Here is a 25626-nt window from a genome sequence, read left to right as displayed (position 1 = left end):
TTTCCATGCCCATTGTGTGTTACTTTCTTGTTCAAGCAGGGGAAATGACGAAATGCACAGCTGGGAAGTTTGAAGCATTGATTCCCTACGGGGTCAGCAAAACTGCATTTTCAGAAATCTGTTTTTATTGTGGCGCCTGCACTGGACGCCAGAATATGTGTTTCAGTGCCCTGGTGTGTGTTACTTGTTCAAGCTGAAAAATGCACAGGTCGAAAGTTTGAAGCATTGATGCCATATGAGATCCGCAAAAAATTTAAAAATTTAGAGAAAAGGTCCATACGAGAACCCTGATTTTAATAGAGCAAGTATTTTGAGTCTGGGATACATGCTGGGAACCACCAGTTTTACAAGAGGTGCACACCCACACAGGTTAGTGAAAACAACACCAAAACAGAGAAAATGGCAGCACTGCCAACCTTCCACCTTTAGCTAGGCCAAGCCAACACCAGCGACACTACTGAAAAAGGAACAACCCTATGAAAAAGAACACCCACACGAAACTGCAAATCGGGCAAATGTAGAGGAAATAAATTCAAAATATTCATATTATCATTTTTTAAAAATTCACTGTTAGTGCCTTTCTCATTTTTGCATGATGTTGGAGCAGTCCGAAAGTGACTACCCCATAGTGTTGGTGACCGCGTGCTAGTCGACCTGAAGAAATGCAGCTATCAGGATAAAAATAGAGGTAGAAAAGGAGAGATGATACACTCAAATATAAGACAGATGGAATTATGTGGTGGAGGCGTGGAGCCCACTAAAAGCGCATAGCTGTCGAAACAGTTCGCAGGACAAATGATAGTCAATTATGTCTGTCAGCTGATATAGAAATTCATGTATTAACAAAAAGGTCACACCCTAAAAAAAAGTCGTGCGCCAACGGGTTTGTTTAACTAGCCAAAACTATGTTCAACATCCTCCAGTGGAACAATATTAAATAGTGTTCTTAGTTCTTACAGCTTATCCCCAAAGCTAAGCCATGCTTTTCTTCAATAAAATATATTTTTCAGCCCTCTCACGGCACGCAGCAAATCACTGTCTTGATACCCAAAATCCTCAGCAGTTCACTACAGCCAAGGCATCTACACCTCCTCATCTCTATATAATCCACACTACACTTACAATTATCATAACACAAGATCACCGTATCCACCTCGAGCCTCAACCATTTGATCTCAACTTCTTACCACAGCCGGCTATGGCTAGCTACTCGATGGGTTTCCTCATTGCCATCGTCGTATGCGCCTGTGCACTTAGCACTCTGGCAGCACGTGACCTCGCAGACGATAGCGCCATAGTCGTGAGGCACGAGCAGTGGATGACCAAGTATGGGCGCGTGTATAATGACGCCGCTGAGAAAGCACAGCGGCTAGAGGTGTTCAAGGCCAACGTGGCGTTCATAGAGTTGGTGAACGCTAGGAACGATAAGTTCTGGCTCGAGGCCAACCAATTTGCAGATATGACCAATGATGAATTCAGGGCTACTCACACAGGCTTTAAACTTCCGTTGGGTGGTAGCAAGGGCCGGAGGATGACAAGCTTTAGGTACGCAAATGTCAGCCTTGATGCTCTTCCGACTGCGGTGGACTGGAGAACCAAAGGTGCTGTCACTCCCATCAAGGACCAAGGCCAATGTGGTAAGCTCAAATTTATATTGAGTTTGAACTTTGCACAATTTGCATGTCACCTAAATGACTGGAATTTTTAGAATTTGTATTTTTTTATTGAAATAGAGAACCTGTGACGTGTACAATACAGTATGCTATTGTACATTAACTTTATTAGACACAAGAAAATTATTCCATAATTATATTATGTTTGTATATATGGACACACTTGGACATCTACTAAGTACTAATTCATTATACATTCCAGGGTGTTGCTGGGCGTTCTCCACGGTTGCCTCCATGGAAGGCATTGTGCAGCTGAGCACCGGCAAACTGATATCTCTATCAGAGCAGGAGCTTGTGGACTGCGACACCTCAGACAATGGCTGCGGAGGCGGGCTAATGGACAATGCCTTTGAGTTCATTGTGAAGAACAACGGCCTCACCACCGAGGCCAACTACCCCTACACCGGCGCCGACGGCACCTGCAACTCCAACATGGCCTCCAGCGCTGCAGCGTCCATCACAGGTCACGAGGATGTGCCGGCCAATGACGAGGCATCGCTGCAAAAAGCAGTGGCGGCGCAGCCCGTGTCCGTGGCTGTTGACGGAGGGGACGACCTCTTTCGGTTCTACAAGGGCGGTGTGCTCTCCGGCGAATGCGGCACGGGCCTTGACCATGGCATCGCGGCAGTCGGGTACGGTGTGTCTGACGATAGGACCAAGTTCTGGGTGATGAAGAACTCATGGGGCACGTCGTGGGGCGAGGATGGGTTTATTAGGATGGAGAGGGACATCGCCGCCGAGCAAGGCCTATGTGGACTCGCCATGCAGCCTTCCTACCCAACAGTGTAGCTTGCTTCATTCCTAGCTTGTTGATTTGCTTTGACACATGTGTATGCACATATACAATCCCTGCATGGTTGTGTAAATCGGTATTTAAATATTATGTGCATATATACTGTGCTAGCCAAGTAGCCATACAGGAGATTATCACAAATACTGGCTTCAGAACTCTGGATGTCACATTGGGTACTACACTGAATCAGATGATCTTGATTTGCTACCTCAGTATCTCCAACAAGAAGTGGTTATTACCAACTGATCAATTTTGCAAACATGTGTTTGGCATCTAACCTAACAATGTGGTTTTAACTTCAACTCCAAGACCACCAATATCTATGGAGAAGGACTTTTCTAGTTGTCCTTAAATATATCTATTAAGAAAGGCTTCGAGAGTTGTCTTAAATCAATCTAGTAAGACTTTCATTATAGCTCTGCCATGTACCATAGTCTCTTTGATAGCTGTCGTTAAATCAATCTATTAAGAATCATCATCTTTGTATCAGTGCAGCTTAAGTGTTATTAGATCTTTCTTTTGATAAATACTTGGCTGCAAATGGCAGATCAATCTGGTTGCGCTTGGCACAACTGCGGCATGTGGCTACACTTTGTAATAAATTGCGAACATAATTGGGCATATAGAGGACATAAGATTGCATACTATGCAAAAAAATCAGATTTCTACACAAGAATTAAATAAATATAAAATATCATACCGGGTTTGCCTCCCGTAAGCGCTTTCTTTATATCCATATAGTTAGGCTTTCATTTGTAATTATGGTCACACAAATTATAAGTAATAATACTTTGAAACAAGAACATATACATTTGGGAAGTTTGAAGCATGATTCCATAGGCAAAACTGAATATTCAAACAAAGTAGATGAAAAGGAAATGAACTTACAGTTGCAGACAAATCATAAAGATAACATTTCATCTCTATAATTCTAGTCAACGAGTTGCAACAAGGTCCCCCATCAGCCCTCCACCAAGTTCATAGTGCTTGGCAGAAGAGAACCCAGCTTCTTTGGCTAACTTCTCCAACTCCTCTCCTAGAGGAGAGATAAAAACAAAAACAAGCTTGATGTAAATACAGGAGTTATAAAATCGCCAAGCAGCACATAGTCACTTGCTAAATGACAGCAACCACTCCAGTGTTTGGAAGAAAAGAATGGATCATTTCATTTTTTGAAATAGACCAAATCCATTCATCTATATGATGCTGTGTCATTGGGCATGAAGGAGATAGAAGGTGTCCTAGTGTAGCCCATCAGGAAAGGTTGAGATATCCATCGGTATGCTTGTGCCACCATAGTGACCTACGCAAATCTTGAGATACAGTTCTTTTGTAAGGTTTGTCCTCCTGGCCTCTGCATCATGCGGTGCAGACAGCCAATTTTCTTATTAAGCAACTTACAAAACCATTGATGCCAAAATTGATCTACAGAATGGTACAAAAGGAAGGCCAAGATGTGGTCGGTTTCTTCTACAACTGGAACAACCACCTAAACGACGCTAGAACAGATAAAGAACAACACTATTCTAGCTTTATCCTCATGCAAAGTTTATTTTACTTGATGATGTGATATATCTTTTCCAATCAAGATAGCACAAATGGAACAATGTATCCAATACCTGCAAGATACTCTGATATGGAACTTTTCAAGTACTTGTACTCTTCCGTGAGTCCATAGCTGCTAGCTAGAGGAACCACGACATTATCAATTGCCCAACTCTGTCCAAGAAAAAATATCACCTAGGTTAGGAAGATTGTAGGACGAGTTTAAAAATTCATTAAACGGGCTAAGATGTCAGCATTTAACTATTTGATGTTGCTAGAGTATCATGGTGGAGCAGCGAAGAATTGGTGTTTGTCAATGAAATTAAGCATGCCAAATTTATCTGTACAATGCATCCAAGACGGGTTGAAATTTTACCTGCAACGATGCCGTGAAAAATGACGAGCTCTTGTTAAAATCCAGTATAGATGCTCTTGATCCTGCAGTTCAGTAAAAGTAAACCATGAGAATTCAGGCTCCTGAACTGGAATGAAACTCAAACCCTATAGCCGACCTGGTTGCAGGACCCTACAAATCTCTCTCATTGCTTTGGGTTTGTCAACTACATTGCGCAGTCCATAACCAACTGTAACAGCATCAAAGTAGCGGTCTGGGAAAGGTAGATCGAGTGCATCGCCCTCGATCCATCTGCGATCCACAGGAGACAGAAGCAAGCATGTGTTAGCTAGCCAAGCAACTCCAGCTGTTAACCTGACAAAAATACGTCCTCACAAAGCTACAAATAGCAGGAAGTTCAAAATTTCGCAAGCTCTCACATTGAGGGTGCTCACTTGATGTTCTTGTAGCAACTCTTCCAGCGTTGGTCCTGACGGCTAGCAGCAGTTTCTAGCTGTTGCCTTGAGAAATCGACAGCCATTACCTGCCACATTTGAGAGGTTGAACCATAAGCTTGCCTGGAAATTCTGGGGGCATTTTATAATATACCACACTTTTCTTCACATCTCTATTATTTGCCACATGACCACCATTCTGAACCCTGAAGCGAATCCCACATTTCAAGACATACCTCTCCATCTACGCCGACCTTCTGCGACAGCAGGAACGCCAAATCCCCGCTCCCGCAGCAGAGATCAAGAACCCGGTCCCCTCTCTTCGCCCTGATATCCGGAGAACAAATTTTTGCATCAAACAATTGTAAAACTGCACGTCTTGCTGAATTCATTCACATCACTATGACCAGCAGTAAGTGGCGATGTAATGTACATGGACCAAGAGACGCAGATGCGCTTCCACGTCCGGTGCTGCCCCAGGCTGAGCACGTCGTTGAGCTACAAGGAAGCTGTCGTCAGCATCTGCACTGATTTCGCAAGAGCGGAAAGAGGGAGGGGAGCGGGAGTGTACGGACTTGGTCGTATACGGGGGCGATGCGGCTGAAGAGGGCCTGCCGCTCGTCGGCCGCGGACGAGCAGCGCACGGCGACGGAGCCACGGCGGTGTCGCCGGCCACCGCCGTGGCTGGACGCCGCGGTTGCGGAAATCGCCGTGGCTATGGTGCTCATCGGTGTCCGTTGGCTCGCACCCGCCACCTGATTAGGATAGGTTACTACTACGACTAGGTTTGACTGATGGCCTATTGACTCTTTTGCCCCTGCCGCTGAAAGTCTGAAGATTTGGGAGTTCTCGACTCTTGCCGCCGCCGCCGCCGCCGCCGCCGCCGAGGTCTGCATCACGGGTGGAAGGCGAGATCTTGGGATGGATGTGGGCTCCTGCAACCTCGGCGGCAACGCCGACGCGGTGGAGTTCTGCCCGCACCGGCCCTTCCGCCACGTCCTGGCCGCCGCGACGTACACGCTGCAGGAGCAGGCGGGGGAGGAGCAGCAGCAGGACCGCGCGGGCACCGTGTCGCTCTTCTCCGTCGATGCTGCCGCGGACGACGAGTCCAGGCGGCTCCGGCTGCTCCACACGGTGGAGACCGCCGGCGTCTTCGACATGAAGTGGAGCCCTACGGACCCGGTGCTCGCGCAGGCCGATGCCCACGGCCGCCTCGTGCTCCGGCGCCTCGAGCAGGAGGACGGCTCGGAAGAAGGTGTTGCTTGCTCCTCCTTCTGCTTTTATCCTACTAGTATATAAATACGAAAACAAAAATGTTGTTATTCAGAAAAGGGATGTGTTAGTATAACTGGGTAAGCATCTACTAGCAAAGCTTCCATTAGCTGTGGCAACAACAATTCATGAATAGAATTGAGACAGTCACCAAGGAAACCATGATATTTTCCGGCCTCTGAATACATTCAGGTGGAGGGCGGTGAGCGGTGCTTGCTGAAATATTTTGGGGTTCAGGGGCCTATGCAGTAGCCATAGTAAATCTAGCGGCTGTTCAGATTTTGGTTACCAATGGTCATACTATAAAGACATAAAGGTTAATCTGGATTCACAACAAACGATATTGGGGAAAGCTTTCATTACCTTTTTCTTGTTGAGAAGGGTAATTTTCTGCTAATTGGCGATCAAAGTAAATTCGGGTTGCGATACTAATCTTCTTCAAAGTGCGTTGCTCAAATTTATTCCTGACATCATTGTTTAATTAACAAGTTAGCTCATTTTATTCCGTACCGGAAGTTGGAGAACTCATATATGCAATTTGTCTGTCATGTCTTTAAACACATCTTGAGGGCTGATACAAGTGCTTCCTCTGACCAAATTGTGCAGGTGTTCTTCTCACAGATGTCTGTGCTGGAGATGTTTCTTCTTCAATGTGCTTGTTTGTGGATTGGAACCAAAATGCTGATTCCCTGTCCGTCGCATTATCAGATGGTTCGCTATCTGTGATTTCCGTGAGAGAAGACCGCTTGGAGGTATCAGAACAGTGGACCGCTCATCAGTATGAAGTTTGGACATGTTATTTTGATCGTGCAAGGCCAAACGTGTTGTACAGTGGATCAGACGACTGCTCTTTCAGTTGCTGGGACTTGCGGGAAAGCCCATCAAATGTTGTGTTTCGGGATAAAAAGTCTCATACTATGGGTGTATGTTGCATTGCTCAGAACCCATTGGAAGGAAACATTCTGCTCACTGGAAGCTATGATGAATATCTCAGAGTCTGGGACATGAGATCAATGGCGAAACCTGTGAATGAGAAGTCCCTAAATTTAGGGGGCGGCGTATGGAGGATAAAATATCATCCTACTATCGCGGATGTCATATTGGCTGCATGCATGCACAATGGGTTTGCCATCGTTAAGGTTGGTACCGAAGATGCTACAGTAATGGAAACATATTGCAAGCACGAGTCGTTAGCATATGGTGCAGATTGGCAGACAAGTGAAGTGGAAGAACATAACACAGATTCTTCAGTTATTGCTACTTGTTCATTTTATGATCGCCTTCTCCGTGTGTGGAAACCGGAGAACCTAGTCAACCACCCAAGCTTTTAAGTCATACACCATCATTGTGCTTAGTTCTTGTATCACTATGGCATGAGATGGCCTATATTCTGAATGAACCAAATTGATTTCATTCAGGTTGCTTTTTGCATTTATGTCTGTTGAAGTGTATAAGTAGATTGCCTAGCCCTTTCCATCAGTTCGGACTTTTGGTTGCGTTGGCTAGTGCATGAAGCTTAACATTGTATGAGAGCCCAGGGTCTCGAGTTCGAGTCCTGGCTTTCGCAATTTATCCTAAAATTGTTGTTGCCCCCTCGGAGTCCTCGTATAGGCCTGTTGAGCCTGCCTCTTCCCGTCTTCCCGTCACATGTGAGGGGGTGTGTTGAAAGTGCATGAGTAGATTGTTCGGACTTTTGGTTGCATTAGCTAGTGCATGAAGCTTAACAATGTAAGTTATTTGAAATGATGAGCTTATATGATGTCTATTTTATAGTAGGCTCTCGCAGACATCAGTATTTGTTGTAAACGTCCTGAGTGCAAAACATAGAAGCTCAAGCTCTTTGTTGATGTCACACGTGAGGGGGTGTGTTGAAAGTGTATAAGTATATTGTTCGGACTTTTGGTTGTGTTAGCTAGCTAGTGCATGAAGCTTAGCAGTGTCAAGTTATTTGAAATGATGAGCTTATAGTAGCATGATGTCTATTTTATACTAGGCTGTAGCAGACTTCAGTATTTGTTGTAAACGTCCCGAGTGCAAAACTTAGAAGCTCAAGCTCTTTTGTTGATGTTATTTGAGAACGAGCTTTTTAAAGTTCCATCTGGCGCTTCATAGCAATGCTTCAGCAACTATCTTGATGAGGTTCTTACTGAGCTTTCACTTGTCATAATTCTGCCTGGAAATTAAAGTATGTTGTAAGCTGAGCTTTCTAGATTTTCTTTTTAATCACATTCTAATAACTGCATGTATGGTCACGAATTACAGTTTTCCAGTACATGCACTCTCTTACTTCCCAGTATGGTCAACATGCTAATCAAGATTCTTAAAAGTGTTAGATCATTGTTTTTCATTGATGAAATATGAGGTGTTGGGTAATTGACATAGCACTTTTGGTCGGAGGGACCAAAAGTTTGTCTATTTGATAAGTTGCGAGTCTGTTGAGGTCTAGTGGATCTTATTAGTTGACATGATCCATGCAGCAATATTCGTACCACCCTCCAGCAGAGCTACTTCATTTTTTTATGCATTTGCCACAAAGCTCCAGTTGTGCCTTGGTGCTAGTCAAAGAGGGCTAACTGAGCACCGTTCAGCTAGATCAACTGTTCTAGTTTACAAAACTGTTCTGCTCTGTAAAAGCTAAAAACAATGAATATATGAAGTCAAATTTGTCATGGGATACATAAGTACTATGGGGAAGAGTTGAAGATAACTTTGATAAATGCTCCAATTTATACGGGTTCCTATTTGATGCTGGCTACAAGGATTACAAATTTACCTTCTTGTGCATTCAGGTAACCAAGAATAGTTATACAGTGAACTCTAAGAATAGTTATGTGTTCAATCTTGGATTGCTAAGTGACATTATGTCTAACTTATTTTAACAAAATCAACCAAATGCATGCTATCACTGATAACCATAATCATGATGGTTGGGAATCATCTGATACCACAAATGCATTTTTTATAGCCTTATAGGTTATCAGATCAACATACATGTGATTGATAGCACTTGTATCAGCTTCTTAGTTCATACTTCTTCAAATGTTTGTGTAGGCATGATTGTTGTACATAGTTTGCCACACTGACCCACTCTAGCTACTATTGAAGAAATCTAGCATTAGCTATTGGTTAGAAAGAGAAATATTTTTGAGGATAAAATAGCCTGAGAACATGAGTATTGTTCGGTTCTTGTGTACACGAGGCCCTGTTTTCTTAGTATGAATTTACAATCTCGTTGTGCAGAAACATAATAAAATATTGGAACTCCAAAGATACTCAAATAGGTTATGAATCTGTTTGGCGTCTGAGCTTCACTGTGCAACAATTTGTGTAATTCCAAGGGAACTTGAGTTTTATGCAGTGGATACAATCTAACCTTCACTGAGTTTTGTGGTATTGTGTTGTTCATCCTATTGGATGTGCTTATTTTTCTGAAAATGTTGTAGCTTCACTGCTTCAGTGAAGACCTAATGGCCTATGGGACAACTCATCTTTGGCAGCGCTGTTGTATTGAATTGACAATATAGTTGACTTTCCAGAGCTCAGCTGATGGTGTTGTGGCCTTCTGTGCTTTGTATGAATGGCTTGGCTACTCAGGAATTCTTTGATGTGAAGGGGGACGCCTCTACACGGCTATGCCTAATTTTATGTATTAGTCTGGTAAGAAATATGTCTTACGTCCCAGAATTAAACTTCTTTAATATGGACTGATCTACCTGTTTTACTCCCTTTTGGCCTACAAACCTTGTCTTGTCACTTTTTACCCTATGTGTAACTGCATGCTTTGACTCTGAACATGGTGCTATGCCTAATTTTATGTATTAGTCTGGTAAGAAATACGTCTTACGTCCCAGAATTGAACTTTTTTAATATGGGCTGATCTACCTGTTTTACTCCCTTTTGGCCTACAAACCTTGTCTTGTCACTTTTTACCCTATGTGTAAATACATGCTTTGACTCTGAACATGGTATTCTGTTCTGATTTTGATAGTAAGTGCTTTGTGGTGCACAAAATTTCCTTTAGAAGTTTTTATTTATTTTAGACCAACTCGTTTCCAGTTGTTACTCTAATCTAGCTAAAAAGCTAACAAACATCATTCATGCTTGAAGGTGGTGTAGTACATTGAAGGAAAGTAGACTGCATGTATGTTGGTCATCTTGCGAATGTAGAAGAAAGGTGTCCTTTGGGGCCTGTGAATTCATGAGCGCTTGTTTTCGTATGTACTGGTGAAGATTGTCCCACACAAGCGTGCACGCGCACAGACACAAACACACACCAAGGTAGAAGCTGACATATATCGTGGAGACTTAGCCACTTAGGAAAACATAGTTACTCCAAGGTTGATCTTGCATCCTATAGAAGGATTTGAAGCCCTTAAGAAAAGAGGGGAGGTTTGAAATGCACTCATAGTGTACCTAAAACCGGATCCAGATTTCTCAATGCTCAATGGCCAATACATAGTTTGGCTGTAGTTAGTTCCTGACAGTAGCCTCCTGTAGTATCTAAGGGCATTGCTCGATAGTCATTGAGGTACAATCTGGCTGTAAGTAGTTCCTGACAGATGTGGTGGAATGTACTACTGCTGATATATTATCATTTGCCAAATGACAGTGCTAATCTTAGTGCATAGCTCGGTAAGGGTTGGTGAGCTGTGTCCTGGGGATGCCTGTGGCCTACAGGAGGTGCCGGCCGACTGGTGGTGACACATGGCTAGGGAAGAGAGGCGTTACCGGGATAGGGAACGGGAATTAGTAAAAATAGACTTAACTGACTACCTGCTTGATTTCCTAGTACACCCTAATGTCTCCCTTCCACATGTTTTTTAGAGATTATTCTAAATACAAACTGGAATATAAAACTTTGGTACTTCTCCGGGCTTTATACAAACTGTACTATGCCTATTTCTTTTCGACTTAAGCTTTTCCTGAAAAAGCTTAAGCTTCTCTACCCACAGAAACTGCAGTAGGGAGAAGCCCCTGAGAACTAGAGGTGTATCTTTAGGCGCCCTTTCAGTTTCAGCCGACCCCTTTTTCGTTGGCCCTTGTTGTGTAAGTCGGAAGAGATAGTGGCCAGCTTGAGCCATTCACAAACAGTGAGTTGCTTTCACCATCCCCTGGGGCGAACGGCAAAAACTTTCCATTCCTGACAAAAGAAAGGATGGCTACAGGTTCTGAAGTGATTCTCCGTACCATAGTTTTTGTGGGTAGAGAAGCTTAATCCTATTCTAGAGAGCTTAACCTGAAAGCAACTGGGTCTATGACCCAACAAGTGCCTCTCCCGTCCACACCTCAGGTCAGTTTGCTACCGGCCAGGTCCTAAGGCAGGTCCTAAGGCAGCTAAGGAATTCCCTATATAGCAATTCATAAGAAGTGTCGAAGTTGTTTGGAAGCCAGGCTTTCATTTCGTTTGTAGCATTTTGAAATGAATACATGTATTCATTTTATTTACATTGTAATTTCAGAAATAGACACTTGTTTGGTTGCCACAGGAATTGCAAATGACAGCAGAATTCAATATTGAATTTGTAGAGGCTTTCATAGAGACTCGCAAATGACAGGTCTCAGTTTGGAATTGTGTTTAACCATGGGGTCATTTTGCTGAAATTCCTAAATGAAATGACGGCCCAATTTTGTGGCAACCAAACAGCCCACCTATGGAATTCCAAAATGAATTCTAGGATTCCAGGCCCAAATGATAGATACCAAACGACCTCTCAGTGATAACTTGAGTAACTTGGGTTAAAAACAAAACTCTAGTATCTGCCGCCAGTGGGAGAGCCAGAAGTTTAGAGGGGCCAAACCATGCACTTACTAACTAATTATCCTTGAAATGCAGATGATTAGAAAACTTGTATACATGCATTCGTGAAAGCATGGGAGGAGCTCTGGCCCCCACCAGCCCCCCTGCCTCCGCCACTGTACTGCGTGCCTCTCTGGATTTCAAAGAATCAACCTGGTGTGGTCTCTTCCATTCCAATGGTTACCAAGCGATCACTATTCGTGGGAACCATGAACCTTGGTTCTTGTTTTTGGTGTCATGATTGGTGCGATTCTGAGAGGGCACTCACTATGTGCATTCCTCAGCCATCTATTAAAAGAACCAACATTCAGAAAGTCCATCTGATTGGTCTACTTGATTGTGCCCAACGATAAAATCCCACTTTCGTGGAACGGTGGAGCCTCACGATTGGTGGTAGTGACTTCCTTGCTGTCATGGTGGAAACAGTCATCCAATAACTATACGCAGTTGAAATTTTTGTAGTTAGTTCCGTATATTCAATGATGACTCAGCTGGTACTCAAGAGTGCTAATCTTACTTGGAGCGGATATCTGGTGATCTTGTCTACTTCAATAGCATTGAAATGGGAGATAATTTAATTAGATAGAGGGCTCCTACTTTACACAAGGTTAGGGAATGCAACACTTCGGATAAGCACGAGGTAGTGGCTGTACAGGAAGGACACATTGCTCTAAGCCTATAACACCATATTCTAAAAGACGTAGCTTTAGAGGTGGAGAGTGCTTCTTCAGCTTTTTGTAAAGCCTTAACCTACCTTTATATTTTATCCCTCCTCTTGGTGATCAGTAGATTCAGTCCCACATAATCATTTGCTGAACTTCATTTTGTTGGTCTGAAGCACCTGCTTGCTAAGTAACTAATTATATTGAAACTACTGTCATTTTTTAATGAGAAAATACAGCTAGCAATTGGTTTAGAGGTGTAACTAGATAAAACTGAGAAGGCTAATGTCAATGGAAGTATGGAACTTTGAGTGAAAATCAAATGAGAAATGGAAGAGATAATGAGATAAAATTTGTCTGTTCTGAGAATAGATAGCCACGATGTTTATAAGTTCAGATGCCCCGGAATTGGATGTTGATCGCAACTTCTGTGGTAGCTTATGAAAATGCCCTGCTTATTTTACAGCATAGGTTAAGAATCTTTCTTGTGGGTGAATTACTTTGGATAAAACTGTGTCTGGAAGTGGAATGGGAATATCTCTAGAGAGAGAATGTAGCTGGAGTTGACATTTAGTGACCGGTGAGGCAAGAACAGCATCAGTGTGAATTCCAGCAAAGGAGCACTCAGCACAGTGAACTTTAGTTTACTTTCCTTGTCCTTTCTCCACTAAAGCATGCTTCGCTGGCCAATTTAAAATGCCACCATGCATATTCTCGGTTCTTGCAATATATTTACCTGGAAAAGTACCTGCATACATCAGCAATCTCATGAGCATATAAGGTAGCCCTTCCCCCTCCTCTTGTTCACAGCCCCTACTGGCTATGGAAGATGCATGGCTTGAGCATCTACATAGTTCTTGAGAGCAGAAGCATGATGAGGATGAACCACAAAGCTGAGCTCCTGCTTAAGAAGCGCTTCAGTTTTATGGTTCCTTTCCTGAGCTTCCAGGTGGTTGTCTGAGGTACGCACGAACCGGCAAGTCACAAAACGGCAATGGTGAACTCCAGCAGGAGTCTGCCCCCCTTTTTCCTTTCCCGTCCTTCCAGTTGTATCAGGTCGGAGTCAAATAATCAGAAGCATCTGCGTGTGATGAATCCATGAATTCTTCGCTGTTGAGTCGATGTTTGTTTTATGTACACTGGAAAAACTAGTATAACTGACAGCTGTTTATCCAGTAAAAATACTTTCTGTTGTCTCATTTGATTCTCTTGGCTATTGTCTTACTGATTAGCAGCTTGGTGTATATGTTGCTTCCAAACAAATTTGTGTATGTTGGGTATGCAGAATATGCCACATATAATTTGAGTATATCTTGTAATGTTTCAATATGTCAATCCTACTGAGATCTGTGCTGCTACAATATATTCTAATTATTTATTACTGTGACGAAGCCATATGTTTCCACGAAGACAGAAATTTCTGTTTTTATGTGAGATGAAAACCAGTTATCCGAAAAATGACAGTAAGATCTAGAAGAGAAGTGATGATAAATGTTCTCTTCTGGCTGCCTGGGAGAGTTGTTCGTATCTTCTATACTGATCCTGAATGATTTACTGAAAGAAGATCAGCCATGGCGCTAGCAAGTACTAGTACTTTGCCTGGAACTGAAGAAACCTATCATGCATTCTCTTTATTTTACCGACTCACGAAGGTTAGACTATGCCAAAGGGACTTCCATGCAGTGTAAAAATTGAAAAGACAACTAGACAAGTACCCTGATCTGGGAACATGTATTCCGCATTTCCACCACGCAATGAGCCAAGAAGGTATCCCAAATGCTTATTTCATGAATTAATGTTCTCATATTTTGAAATCATGGTGTTATTCTGTTAACTTTTTCTTAGTGATATACTTCTATGTAACTGCAATGAGCCAATGATATTCGTTCATTTTTTAATGGGGTGCTCTAGTGTAAATCATTCACAAATTTTAGGATCTACTAATCAATTCCATGCACAGATACCGGATGGTACTATATATGTGAGTGCCATCCTGTGCTATGAGTTCACAACTTCCAGTATCCAATTTCACATGTTGCTACAGTTATTGTCATCTCCTATGTACATGAACCGGGGAAAGAAATCTAAAATGTTGTTGCCTTATGATGGTTATTAGCTGATAACTAGGTCTACCTGAATGCAGGATTTCCTGCTATTATATCCACCTCTATCTAATCACAAAACAGAACTTCATGAACTACTTGTAAATTCTATCCGTCCCTTGCAATCTAGAAGACTAAACAAAACTCCTCTAACCACGCTATCATAATCTCCAGGAACCTTTGCCTGCCTGGAGCAGCGAAGCATACAGCAGTTGATTCCACGTATCAGGCACGCCTGGTAGGCACCAGTGGCTGCAGTCCTGCTTTGTGATCGCTGCCATCCGTTCCTCCTCCGTGTCGTACCGCACCCTGTACACCGACGGGTGACCATCTTTCCGGTAATCGGTGAGCCTGCTGATATTGAGGTGTATCACAGGGGTCTTCATCTTGCTCAACACCTGATCCAGGATCCTCATCTTCTCAGGGTACTCGGTGAGGTATGTCTGGTTAAATATTGGTTCAGTCTCCCTGTGGCATCTCCCTCCTGAATTCCACTGTCCTCCCCTGCAGTGAAATTGGTCGTGAGAAGAAGATGGAGAAGGTACTGCCGTTGACCTGACGGTGTGGTGCCAACCTCTTACCTGAAGTGTGTCAGTGAATATCCTCTGAACACAACCTGAGTTCTTCTCGAGTCGATGTTCTTGTCGACCCACCTAGCCCATGTGGTTAGCCCTCTCTTGTATGCATCCATCACCTCAAGGCTGGGGTGCACATGGTTGCCTTCCTGATAATAGTTCACCCTATGCAGTCACAAATAGTTCACCAATCAGGATGGAAACTGATATTTTGACTAGCAGATCAGTTTTCATATAGAGCTTGGGTTCTGGGGAAATTGTTAGGTAGGTACCCCTTTGATGTTTTTGCGTGAGTCCACCAGTGCCCGGTGTTGAAGACGACGATGTCAGCGGTCTGGTACGCTGGGGTTGTTGCATCTAGCTCATCCAGCCTCAGTTTCGCGTCCAGCACAGTACCGTTTTTGCTCTCACGAACCACCTCGTTGACCAGAAATATGGATCTTATGAAATCAACAGAACAATTGTAGTCCTGCAATCAAGTAAAACTGTAAATGCTCATAGCTCTTCTTGTTGTTTTTGTAAGGAAGAGCAAGTTCAGAAACGAGCATTATTCAGTGAGCCCGCACCCCGAACTTGAAGGAGTAGTATCCCCTGGTTTTGAACTGGTTCTTCCCGGACCTTTCGTACACGCTCTTTTTGTTCTTGACGCCATGGCGCAGTGTGCAGACGAGGGACTCCCACATGTTCCGACCCAGCGAGTCGCCTACGAATATGATCCTCTGGCCTCGCAGCCTCTCCAGGAAATCAGTCACGTTCATCCTGACAATGCAACAAGAGAAATTTTTGATCACAGAGTGTAATTCAGCGCTGCTCTTCAGCTGAACACGAAAAATGTTACGGTACAATGGCTAGAAATTAAATAAGAGAAACTGAAGTTCGGAGACGCACCTGGGAATGTCGCAGCCACTGGGCTGCCACCTCCAGTTGAGGAACCCGGTATCCTCCCGGCCGTTCTTGTGGCAGTTGAAGTCGTCGTCGATGTGGGGGCACGACCGCGGCGGGTAGAACGCGTAGCTCTCCTCCCTCACCCAGCCACCGTTGAACAGGTCGCACTTGGCGAAGGTGACCAGGTTCTGCACGCCCGGCGTCCACACCACCCGGTGGTTGCCGGGGCCGACGGACACGCTGGTGTTCGCGCCGTCCGCGGTTGCGGCGCTGTTGCTGTGCCCCGCAGCGACGATGGCTTCTTCCTGCGCCGGGTGGGCGATCTCCTTCCGTCGCCTGGTCGAGTGCTGCCTGCGCCTCGCCATGGCCGCTCTCTTGCGCCTGTGCCTGTCCTCCTTCCGCTGATCCGGCGGCGGCGTCGATGGAATCGCCGCCGCCTGCCGCGTCGAGTTCGGCAGTACATTGTCGACGCTGCTGGTGTTCGTGTTTCTGTCTCCTTTACTGGAGCTGACAACCGTGTCGGTGGAGTTGCCGGTGGCGCCGTCGGAGTTCGTGGGCTCGCCGACGACGATTTTAGCGGAGGAGTTGGCCCCATCCGCTTTCCACCACGGTGGCGTCGGCATTGCGGTTGCCTCTTGTGCATTCGTGCCGTTGGTGACGGGTTCCTCCTCCGATCCTACGATCGTGGTGTTCCCGGCATCACGGAAGAAGACATTCGCTAATTTGACCTCTTGATCTGGTACCAGCATCGTGTGCCCCGAGTCCACCGCCGGCGTCGAATCGTCCGAATTTCCCTGCACCGCCGCGGTCGCATTGCGCGCACTGCTCTGCTGGGCAGAAGTTCCAGTGATGCTACTCACGTTAGTAGGAGGAATGGGAGGGTGGGGAGGGAGCGGCTTCTTGGGCGTGGACGAGTTGGAGGACGAGAGCCACGACAGCAGGGCGCCGGACGAGGACGCCGTCGGGGTGGGGAAGGAGTCGTCGGCGGTGGGGCCGCGGGTGACGGACACGTAGAAGAAGGCGAGCACCAGCACGACGGAGAAGCAGGCCAGCACGGCCTTGCTGCTCACGCCGCCGTGCTTGCCGCTGCCGCCGGCCCGCTTGTTGTTGTAGCTGGTGGCGAGGGAGGAGGAGGAGGTGGACGGGGAGAGGATGCTCTGGAGTTGAGCCTGGAGAGAGCCGGTGCTTCCCCCGCCGCCGCCGCTGCCGCTGCTCCGGTCCAGCACCGACAGCCACGCCTTCCTCCAGCCCGCCATTGTCAGCCAGCGATCGCCGATCACTCACTCCCCGTACGTGTCCCGTACTAAATCTGTGTCCGTACTCTCAACTGGTCAATGCGACGGTTCGCCACTGCCGCCACGGACGGATCTGGGCGGGCGCGCTATATTTACGGAAGTCAGTTGCAGATCCGTTGGGCCGGCCTCTTTCGTCAACTGGGCCTAGCCCACAAGCCACCCGGCCCAAAACGGCCGCGGTAGCCCACCTCGTGTATATAAAAAATGATCGTACCCATTTTGCCCTACTCTCGCATCGCGTTTCCCCAATTGACCAGGCGCCTCCGCAGCAGTCTCTTCTCGAAGGTTCGCAGCCATGGCCGGCGGCAACCTCTTCGGCAGGGCGCTCAGCTACGTCGTCAACCAGTTCCTCGTCGAGGGCCTCGCCAACAAGTATGCGTGCATCCCTTCCCCCCCTTCCCTCCCGTTAGGACTTAGATCTATCCTTTTTTTTTTTCGTCATGACCAACGCTAGGGTTTCGTCGTTGATTTGATACGGTTCGAGTTGTCGCGCTTCGTCATCTGGTCCTTGGGAGGATTGGTCCTCCGATCGCTTCCCAGCGGAAAATCGTTCCCTTGAAGCCACATCTTCGCGTTGTATCGTGGGCTTGCCCTTATCAATTTTCATCCTGTGACGTTGGGCGCAGCACGGCTCTTACATACATGCTACTGTTGCTAGATCGTTCTCCAGCGAGTACAGGCTTGTTTGTATTGGGGTGATTTCAGTGCATGCCGTTAGGAACTAGGTAAAATTTACATTTTTTTTACCCAAATCCTGAGCCGCCTCATCCGACTCCGTGTCTTCTTGCGATCTTTTGTTTGTGCCTTAGACGGTACTGAGCCAGTACAGACCTGCAACGACTCTTGCCACATGATTGCTTGATTCCAATGACATTGCAGTTGACTGAATCACCACACTTGGTTATTGGTTGTGCTGCTTCCCTTGGATTTATGCTCAGAAACTTGATTTATGCTCACCGGTGCGGCCTGGGTGAGGTGGTGTCCGTGCCTTCGGGTGTGTAAAACTTCGTTTCTCTCCTCCCAAGCTTGATGAAATGACACGCAGATCTCCTGAGTTCTCGAAAATAAAAATGGGCTGCTGCAAGGTTGAAGCTACAGGCATGGTGGTTCCTCTCGCTATCCAGGGCACAACTTCTTTGATACCACTGGACGTTGAGGAACTACATTTTTACCACTGGCTCTGGAGCAAGTATTAATATGCTATATCTGGATTTAGTTTGTAGCACAAGGCTCTTCTGCTTACATTATGTTGCTTACATGGAAATTTGTTTGCTTGTGATGGAATGGCAAAAGCAGATTGGTTTGGTTCAGTTCGATGTGAGTCATATATAAGCTTTGATAGGTTTGCCTCTGTTTGATTGTTAGGCTGAAATGATTTCTTCGTGGCAGCAGTGATGAGTTCTTTCAGACCTGTAATGATTCTTGCGGAAATGATCGCATTCAAAGAACATCTAAGGGGCTGAGTTGTCATGAAGCATATGCATTTGTTTTTGTACTCCGTTTCTCCCCTGGTTTATCCAAGATATGTGTTTTGTGCCCCTTTTCTAGTTTCATGATTATAAGTTGGTATTCAGTTGGTGTCTTTATGGCAACGGTGATGAGTTCTTGCAGACCTGTAATGATTATGCGAAAATGATTGCATTATTCAAAGAACATCTAAGGGGCTGAGTGGCCATGTAGCATTTCAATAGATTGTCTGTCCATCATATATTTATGGTTTATCTTGTGCTTCCCTTGCTTCATGCTCATGAGCTGCTACGATTTCCTGTTCTGTCCTTTGGAAAAGGGGACTAATATATTTCACATTGTTTAGATAGCATTACTTTTTGGTTCCTCTTATAACTTCTACTTATTTTAGATATGTTCCTGCTGTTGGTTTCTTAGTAAATGTTTTCTTATGTTGCAGCCGTGCCTTCCAGAGGTTTGCTGTGAGGACAAACAGGACTTTTGAGAATCTTTCGTCTAAAGGTAGCTTCTGTGCACTGTGATTTCATATGATGTGTATATTGTCCATTTAATATTTTGCCAATTTCAGTTGAAAATCTGTTTGAGAATTGCTTGTCTGAATGTAGTATTACTAGCTCGAGGAGTGGAGTTCTTTAAATGTGTAGTTGGGACAGAATGTGTTGTAAACTCATTGCCAATGTAGTTGGGACAAAATGTGTTGTGTATCTGTTTCATATTTCAACTGTTGTGTATTGATATCAGTTTAAGTATACTTGGTTTTCCTATTTCAAATATATGTATTACATTGTAAACATGTTTTATGTACATTCTTTAAAAACAATCTCAGGGTCTTATTTGTGGCAATATGCTAATTACTCTTTCTTCCTTACCGCAGCTAAAGAAGTGAAGCAGGATGTATCAGAGAAATGGAGGGATGTCCGTGGACAGGATGATGTGAGTTATGGAAGAACCTTGTGTTTATTCATTGTTTGTGTAAATGTGTGCTATATTATTGTAAGCTAACGTTAGCTCTTGTTGGAAATGCTATATGTGACTGAAGGATCTGTGTTTGCAGCATTTCAGGCAGTGACGCTTGGCACATTTCTTGGCATCCATCAAGTTGCTTGCAGTACAATCCCGCTGTCTGTTTTCCGTGTGCTTGTGCTACTTTTGGAAGTCCTCAACCTGCCGAAGAGTCCATTGTATAGAATTGATATGATCTCAGTTTGTTAGCTTGAATTTGAGGAGTAGATGACAAGTCAGTATTGCATTTTCCTATTATATCTGTCAGTTGGCATTGACTGATCTTCATGGGGTCATCCAGTTCTGTGATGTGATCAATAAGGAATCTCTGAATTTGGTGCCCTTTTTCTTTGCTAATTATGCATTGGGTTGTGCAACCGAGTGGTTGTCAATGGTGATGGCATGGTGCGGAATCAAGATTACGCAGAATGGCCCCTAAAAAATGTAGATTATTTGACTGCTTCAAACATTCTGCTTCAGCGTTATTTTTAGCAAATTTGTAACTTCTATAATATTATTAAGCAGTAAAAGATCGTTAGCTAGCCTTCCTAGTCTGGGAGTGGTGTTTTGGAACATGGGAGCATATGCTCCCTCTATTTTCAAATGCATCTTACACATATTTTGAATTTCAAAAAAATTGAAACCAAAAATTCGCATGTAAATCTTCTCGTGCTACACGCTTACAAAGTTGTTTCATAAAAAATCGACTTATCATATGACGTGTGTAAAAAAGACAAAACTCAGTGCTAAAAATAATGCTTTTCACAAGATAAGTTCTCTTTTTTATATAGACCATAAAAAATATTGATTTTTCGTGAAACTTGACGAACGAACATATATTATGAAGATGTACATGTAAAAATTTTTGTTAAAATTTTTCGACATTTTGAAATATGATTTTTTAGTAGAGGGTGCATACGCACCCGGGAGCCGAATTGAATTTCCAATTAACGTCAATGACACATATCGCCACTATAAGTTACTCTTGCATACTTTTGGTCATGATCTCCATCTTTGGTTGACCACAGTTCGTATTTGAAAAATGTTTTTATCCCACCAGGGAATTCGACGCATACATTTCCATCTTCCATTGATCTACGGATGTACAGATAATAAAGAGCTCTCCATCCGCTTTACCATATATTTTTGTTAGCTCTCAAAAGCGGAGTGAATTCGGACAGAAAACGGAAAAGAAAATTGTTGGATAATTATACATGACAAGACATATTTTTGGCAATTGCAAATAACAAGAACACGAACTTCTTTAAATGAATTGATAGTGGCAAATCATTCGAATTTGTTCAGAAGAATGACACACATCCTAGGATACGCATTTTCAAGGTTTCACAAATTATTTCGGTGTGCAACCATAGACTAAAATATTTTTAAGCTAACTAAGTTTAAATTCAAATTTGAACCGGTCGGCGTTTCCGGAGGCCATACTCACTTTTTTTTGGGGGAATTTGCTTGATATGTGGCGGCGGCCCAATGACGTGCCTGAAGATGACGACGACCTCGACTACCAACCAATGGAGGAGGAAGTCACGGAGCTGAAGGAGGAGGAGGCCATCTCCTTGATGGAGAAGCGCCAAATGGCCCATCCTCAACGAGGTCATTCGGTCCTCCCAGGAGGCCGCAGTCTACCGCGGCCTCCTCCGGCGCCAATGTCTGGCCACCGACGTAGGTTTTCATCGACCTCGGCGACGAGGACTAGGAAACGGTCGGCCAGCATCCCTGCAGCAGGATTATCCAATATTTTAGTTTACCTTTTCTTTTTTAGCGTGAATAAACTGGGGGCTTTGGGGCCCAAATATATGTAAATTAAGTTAACTTTATGGGAAATACTTTTGTACACCCACGCATGGGTGTGGGTGTTTCCATCACCGTCCATTTATTCCTTGAGATTCGTGCCCACCATGGTAGATGGAAAGATTCCTTTCTCTCTCCTCTTTTTATCCGAATCTCAAAGCACAATGGACGGTGCCGGAAACACCCACACCCATGCGTGGGTGTACAAAATCCACTCTATTTGGCACTTTTTTATTGTTGTTTTGAACGTGTTGGGGCTGCCTCCGCAAGGTCTATTTCATGTCTGCGGGGTGACGCATACCGACCCAAACGGACCAAAAAGCAGACCGTTTTGCGGCAATCCGATGAAGATGGAACTTGTCCCTATATATCATTTTGGTCATTGTATTCAAGAAAGCGAAACTTACGGTCATGGAGACAACTAGTATTGGCTGACGTGGTATTGTGTGACGCTTCTTACAGTGACAAGGATATTTTTTAACATAAAAATACCCGAATTTCATTTATTTGTGTCACCGTCTCCACAAGTGCATGGCCGGTGCCTTTGCTCTCAGCTCCCGCACGAAAGCACGCATGGCTGCAGCTCCTGGCCTCGAGTGCACGACCACCGGTGGAGGCACAGAGCTCTCCCACCGCCATCCCATCCAGCGCGCACCCGGGTGTCATCTGCGTCCACGAGCAATGGAGGGTCACGGTCATCCTCGCCAACCCTGCTCCTGCCGCCCTGCCCGTGAGTAGGGCATGGTTGCGGCCTTGCCTATGTCGCGAGGAGCGTGGTGAGCGAACCGTCTGCGAGCGCCGAGGTGGAGCTGGCGCAGGGACAACTTGGTGGTCGCGGTGGTTTATGTGAAAACCCCCCTCATACTAATCGGTTCTCGCTTAAACATTGGTATCACTGGTTAAAATTGGGATAAGGCAGAGACAAAATGACGCAAAAAATAAATTTTGGGTATTTTTCTGCAAAACGGCAGTCCGGGTCACTGCCATACGGTCCAATACTGCCATGTCACCCTATACGTAGTTGCAGCATACGCGGTGATTGTACATGACTATGTTGCGTCTTGGGTGACCGTAAATTTCACTTTTCTGAGTGCAATGATCAAAGTGATATATATGTACAAGTTCCATAACTGCTCGTGTATTTTACTCTATTCATAGCCGCGTCCTCCAAACCGATCCCAAACGGTGCCGGATCGAGCGTTTGGGGATGCTTTTTTTTTCGTGTCGAGTTTGGGGACCTCGCTTCCCAGCCGCGTCCCCTAAATGTGCCCCCAAAACATTAAAATAATGCATTATCTGCTTTTTTCATTTTTATTTCTATACACAGAAGAAATTTGTAGGTACGGTGAAGACTTCGAAAAATATGAACTAATTTTCAAAGTAGTGCAACATAAACAAATTACATATAAAAACTTCAAAAAAATGAACTAATTTTTTAAACTACTTCTTTTTTTATGGCCCAGTCTCGTCGTCCTCACGGAGGCGCTTCCTGCTCGTCACCTCTTCCGAAGAGCCGACGTCGTTCGACGCGTTAAAGAAACTTGTGTCCCCCTCATCGTTGACAGTGCTCGCCGGATGCGCCTTCGCCTTCGCCTCTGCCTTCGCTTTCGCCCGGACCCTTGCCTCCTTCTTTGCCGCCGCCGCCTCCTCATCCTCTTCCTCCTCTTCCTTCTCATGACCGTCTTCAGCCTCCCAATCCTCCTCCTGGCTGTCCGTCGGCGGGGAACTAGAGCTGCTAGGCGTTGCAACTCTATCCCACCAATGGCGCCATCCCGGATGCTTCCCCTCGCTGTCGGTGTCCGATGGCAAGAGAGGTCGCTCAGGGTGAGAGAGTATGGTGAGAGAGGAGAGGAAAGATGAATGGTGTCGGCCGATTGTAGATCGAAAAGCGCATACGTAGGGGTCTTATTGGCGGCGCATATATCGAAGAGAGCTGCGGTTGCTCTTTCGCGGAGTTCGCGCTCCATTCCGGCAGTTCGCACGACGATCGACGCGGTTGCCGCTGCGACGGTTCCCCTTCCCGACAACTGCACTGTCGCTAGGTAGGCGACGGTTGAGCGTCCGTTCGTGTGTCGCTGACGCGTGGGACCCCATCTCCTCGCCTCTATTTTCATTGTGTCCGGCGTGCCTGGAGCGTCCCCTGTGGACCGGGGATGAGCTCGGGGCGTCGGGCACCGTATTGGGCCCCGTTCGACGGAAATAGCCTTTGGGGCGCGCAGCTGGGAACGAAAAAATGTCCGGCGCGCCCCAAATACCTTTGGGGTCGCTTTGGGGGACAGGTTTGCAGAGATATTTGGTATTGCAGATAAATAAAGTACGATTAAACAAAATACAGTAATAATAATTGCAGCGAGTGGCCTATTCCTTTTTAGAGTAAAGGACAAGCCGGTTGTTTTACTTTTGATGAACAAGCGTTCGGACACACGGGAACTTCGTCTAGTGCTTTCGCTTCACATAGCTGAATAATCTTCAATGGTTTGGTAAGTGTTGTATGGGTGAACCCATGTTAATGCACTACCCATATTTGGACTAATACATACTTGTGATTATACCTCTTGCAAGCATCTGCAACTACAAGAAAGTAATTACTAACCACATCACTACTAGGCAAACGCATATAGATGGAGAAGACACTGCTGGCGCACCACAATTTCCATGCGCCGGTGGCAAGTGGTGCCGGCGAACCAAGTTATCGCCGCGCCGGCGATGCTGCCCTACTACCGGTGCACCAACCAAGAAGATGCGTCGGCGCTAATATGAGGCCGTGGCTCCCCCGATCTAGGCCAGGCCTAGAAATTACTGTTGGCGCACCAGCCCAGGGGTAATTCGCTATTGCCGGCGCGCCCCTGGCCTGGTGCGCCGGCAGTACTTTCTAGGTCTGGCCCGCACCAAATACAGCCAGGTCGGCTTAATACTGCCGGCGCATCCATGTTCTGGTGCGCCGGCAGTAACCTGGGCAGTTATTTCTGCCAACAACCATTCCCCCCACTACCACTCCTCCCACACAACCCGAGCCTTCTCCCAACCCAGCTAGTTTGTGCCCCTGTCTACCCCAAATTTGGCCAATTTAACCGAAGAAAATAATATTTTTTGAGCAAATCTTTCCTTCTTACATGCATCTCCCCCACGCTTGGGCAATACTCTCTCCATCTCGAGGCTAGAAATTATATATTTGATTCCGATCTTTATGAATCTTACTTCGAGGATAGAATTTAGAATAAAAGAGAGGTACAATTTTCTCCCATCCAATAGATCGACCATTCTTCAGCATCTTATACCATTTCGTAGCTCTTCCCTTAAGAGATAAGGAGAATAACTTTCTCTTAACTTGGTCAGTTGAGATACCTGCACACTTGAACAACTCGCATAATTCATGTATAAAGAGTAAATGATCACCCGGATGGACAGTTCCATCTCCAAAATAGCAGTTATTCATAACACGTTCAACATTTTTCTTAGGTATTTTAAAAGGATCCAATTGAGCATGCGGTGATTCATCTACTACCGTAACAGTGGTAGTAGAAATTTTAAATAGAGAGTCAAACGGAGCCGCCTTCATAATAAAATAAAGCAGTAGCAGACAGAAATAAAAACATCACTTACAGTAAAAGTTACCTTTACCAATTCCACTCTTCAATAGTGCTTCACTCCCCGGCAATGGCGCCAGAAAATAGTCTTGATGACCCACAAGTATATGGGGTGTATCGTAGTACTTTCGATAAATAAGAGTGTCGAACCCAACGAGGAGCAGAAGGTGTTGATGAGCAATTTTGATCAAGGATTCACTGTAAACACTAACAAACAGGTTTGCAGGGGTATTTGGTATTGCGGATAAATAAAGTACAAGTAAATAAAATGTAGTAATAATAATTGCAGCGAGTGGTCCAATCCATTTTAGATCAAAGGATAAGCCGGTTGTTTTACTTATGATGAACAAACGTTCGAACACACGGGAACTTC

General features: G+C 45.0%; 4 protein-coding genes and 3 non-coding genes across 8 annotated transcripts; 6 read left to right on the top strand and 1 right to left on the bottom strand.

The window, feature by feature from the left end:
• Positions 1-276: 276 nt before the first annotated feature.
• Positions 277-5537, bottom strand: LOC124677522 (2-phytyl-1,4-beta-naphthoquinone methyltransferase, chloroplastic). 2 transcript variants are annotated; one of them, XM_047213508.1, is made up of 9 exons: positions 5376-5537; positions 5234-5298; positions 5037-5127; positions 4801-4889; positions 4524-4657; positions 4388-4449; positions 4086-4185; positions 3167-3502; positions 277-654 (listed from the first exon to the last, which is right to left on the bottom strand). In XM_047213508.1, exons 1-8 carry the CDS (start codon positions 5526-5528, stop codon positions 3402-3404), a joined length of 795 nt encoding a protein of 264 aa, XP_047069464.1. In that variant the 5' UTR covers positions 5529-5537; the 3' UTR covers positions 277-654; positions 3167-3401. The 2 variants fall into 2 exon arrangements, with proteins under 2 accessions (XP_047069464.1, XP_047069463.1); XM_047213507.1 differs by lacking the exons at positions 5037-5127; positions 5234-5298; positions 5376-5537 and having other exon boundaries at positions 3355-3502; positions 4801-4910.
• On the top strand, positions 1199-2462 carry LOC124677524 (senescence-specific cysteine protease SAG39-like). The gene is made up of 2 exons (XM_047213509.1): positions 1199-1637; positions 1876-2462. Exons 1-2 carry the CDS (start codon positions 1199-1201, stop codon positions 2460-2462), a joined length of 1026 nt encoding a protein of 341 aa, XP_047069465.1.
• A 184-nt stretch (positions 5538-5721) lies between the features above and the next one.
• Positions 5722-7604, top strand: LOC124677572 (diphthine methyltransferase homolog). Its single transcript, XM_047213551.1, has 2 exons — positions 5722-6055; positions 6679-7604. The coding sequence occupies exons 1-2, from the start codon at positions 5722-5724 to the stop codon at positions 7401-7403; spliced, it is 1059 nt and encodes a 352-aa protein (XP_047069507.1). The 3' UTR covers positions 7404-7604.
• A 10026-nt stretch (positions 7605-17630) lies between these two features.
• Positions 17631-20214, top strand: LOC124675071. Its single transcript, XM_047211137.1, has 4 exons — positions 17631-17760; positions 19295-19356; positions 19730-19788; positions 19910-20214. The coding sequence occupies exons 1-4, from the start codon at positions 17684-17686 to the stop codon at positions 19922-19924; spliced, it is 213 nt and encodes a 70-aa protein (XP_047067093.1). The 5' UTR covers positions 17631-17683; the 3' UTR covers positions 19925-20214.
• Positions 18460-18556, top strand: LOC124680021. Its single transcript, XR_006995426.1, has one exon. It is a non-coding gene; the product is annotated as a small nucleolar RNA snoR136 (small nucleolar RNA).
• LOC124679879 lies at positions 18773-18857 on the top strand. The gene has a single exon (XR_006995302.1). It is a non-coding gene; the product is annotated as a small nucleolar RNA SNORD25 (small nucleolar RNA).
• LOC124679880 lies at positions 18976-19062 on the top strand. Its single transcript, XR_006995303.1, has one exon. It is a non-coding gene; the product is annotated as a small nucleolar RNA SNORD25 (small nucleolar RNA).
• Positions 20215-25626: the final 5412 nt, after the last annotated feature.

The sequence above is a fragment of the Lolium rigidum genome, chromosome 7 (assembly GCF_022539505.1).
Source record: "Lolium rigidum isolate FL_2022 chromosome 7, APGP_CSIRO_Lrig_0.1, whole genome shotgun sequence".
NCBI classification, from domain to species: Eukaryota; Viridiplantae; Streptophyta; class Magnoliopsida; order Poales; family Poaceae; genus Lolium; species Lolium rigidum.
This window is presented reverse-complemented; position numbering and strand designations above follow the sequence as displayed.

What these genes read in the sequence shown, in the direction of transcription:
- LOC124677524 (XM_047213509.1), top strand. Translation starts at nt 1,199, where the DNA reads ATGGCTAGCTACTCGATGGGTTTCCTCATTGCCATCGTCGTATGCGCC. An exon ending in CAAGGACCAAGGCCAATGTG is followed by an intron (nt 1,638 to 1,875) that starts GTAAGCTCAAAT and finishes TATACATTCCAG; the next exon opens with GGTGTTGCTGGGCGTTCTCC.
- LOC124677522 (XM_047213508.1), bottom strand. Translation starts at nt 5,528, where the DNA reads ATGAGCACCATAGCCACGGCGATTTCCGCAACCGCGGCGTCCAGCCAC. An exon ending in AGGTCGGCGTAGATGGAGAG is followed by an intron (nt 4,890 to 5,036) that starts GTATGTCTTGAA and finishes CAAATGTGGCAG; the next exon opens with GTAATGGCTGTCGATTTCTC. An exon ending in TTGTAGGGTCCTGCAACCAG is followed by an intron (nt 4,450 to 4,523) that starts GTCGGCTATAGG and finishes ACTGAACTGCAG; the next exon opens with GATCAAGAGCATCTATACTG.
- LOC124677572 (XM_047213551.1), top strand. Translation starts at nt 5,722, where the DNA reads ATGGATGTGGGCTCCTGCAACCTCGGCGGCAACGCCGACGCGGTGGAG. An exon ending in GGAGGACGGCTCGGAAGAAG is followed by an intron (nt 6,056 to 6,678) that starts GTGTTGCTTGCT and finishes CAAATTGTGCAG; the next exon opens with GTGTTCTTCTCACAGATGTC.
- LOC124675071 (XM_047211137.1), top strand. Translation starts at nt 17,684, where the DNA reads ATGGCCGGCGGCAACCTCTTCGGCAGGGCGCTCAGCTACGTCGTCAAC. An exon ending in GTCGAGGGCCTCGCCAACAA is followed by an intron (nt 17,761 to 19,294) that starts GTATGCGTGCAT and finishes CTTATGTTGCAG; the next exon opens with CCGTGCCTTCCAGAGGTTTG. An exon ending in TGAGAATCTTTCGTCTAAAG is followed by an intron (nt 19,357 to 19,729) that starts GTAGCTTCTGTG and finishes TCCTTACCGCAG; the next exon opens with CTAAAGAAGTGAAGCAGGAT.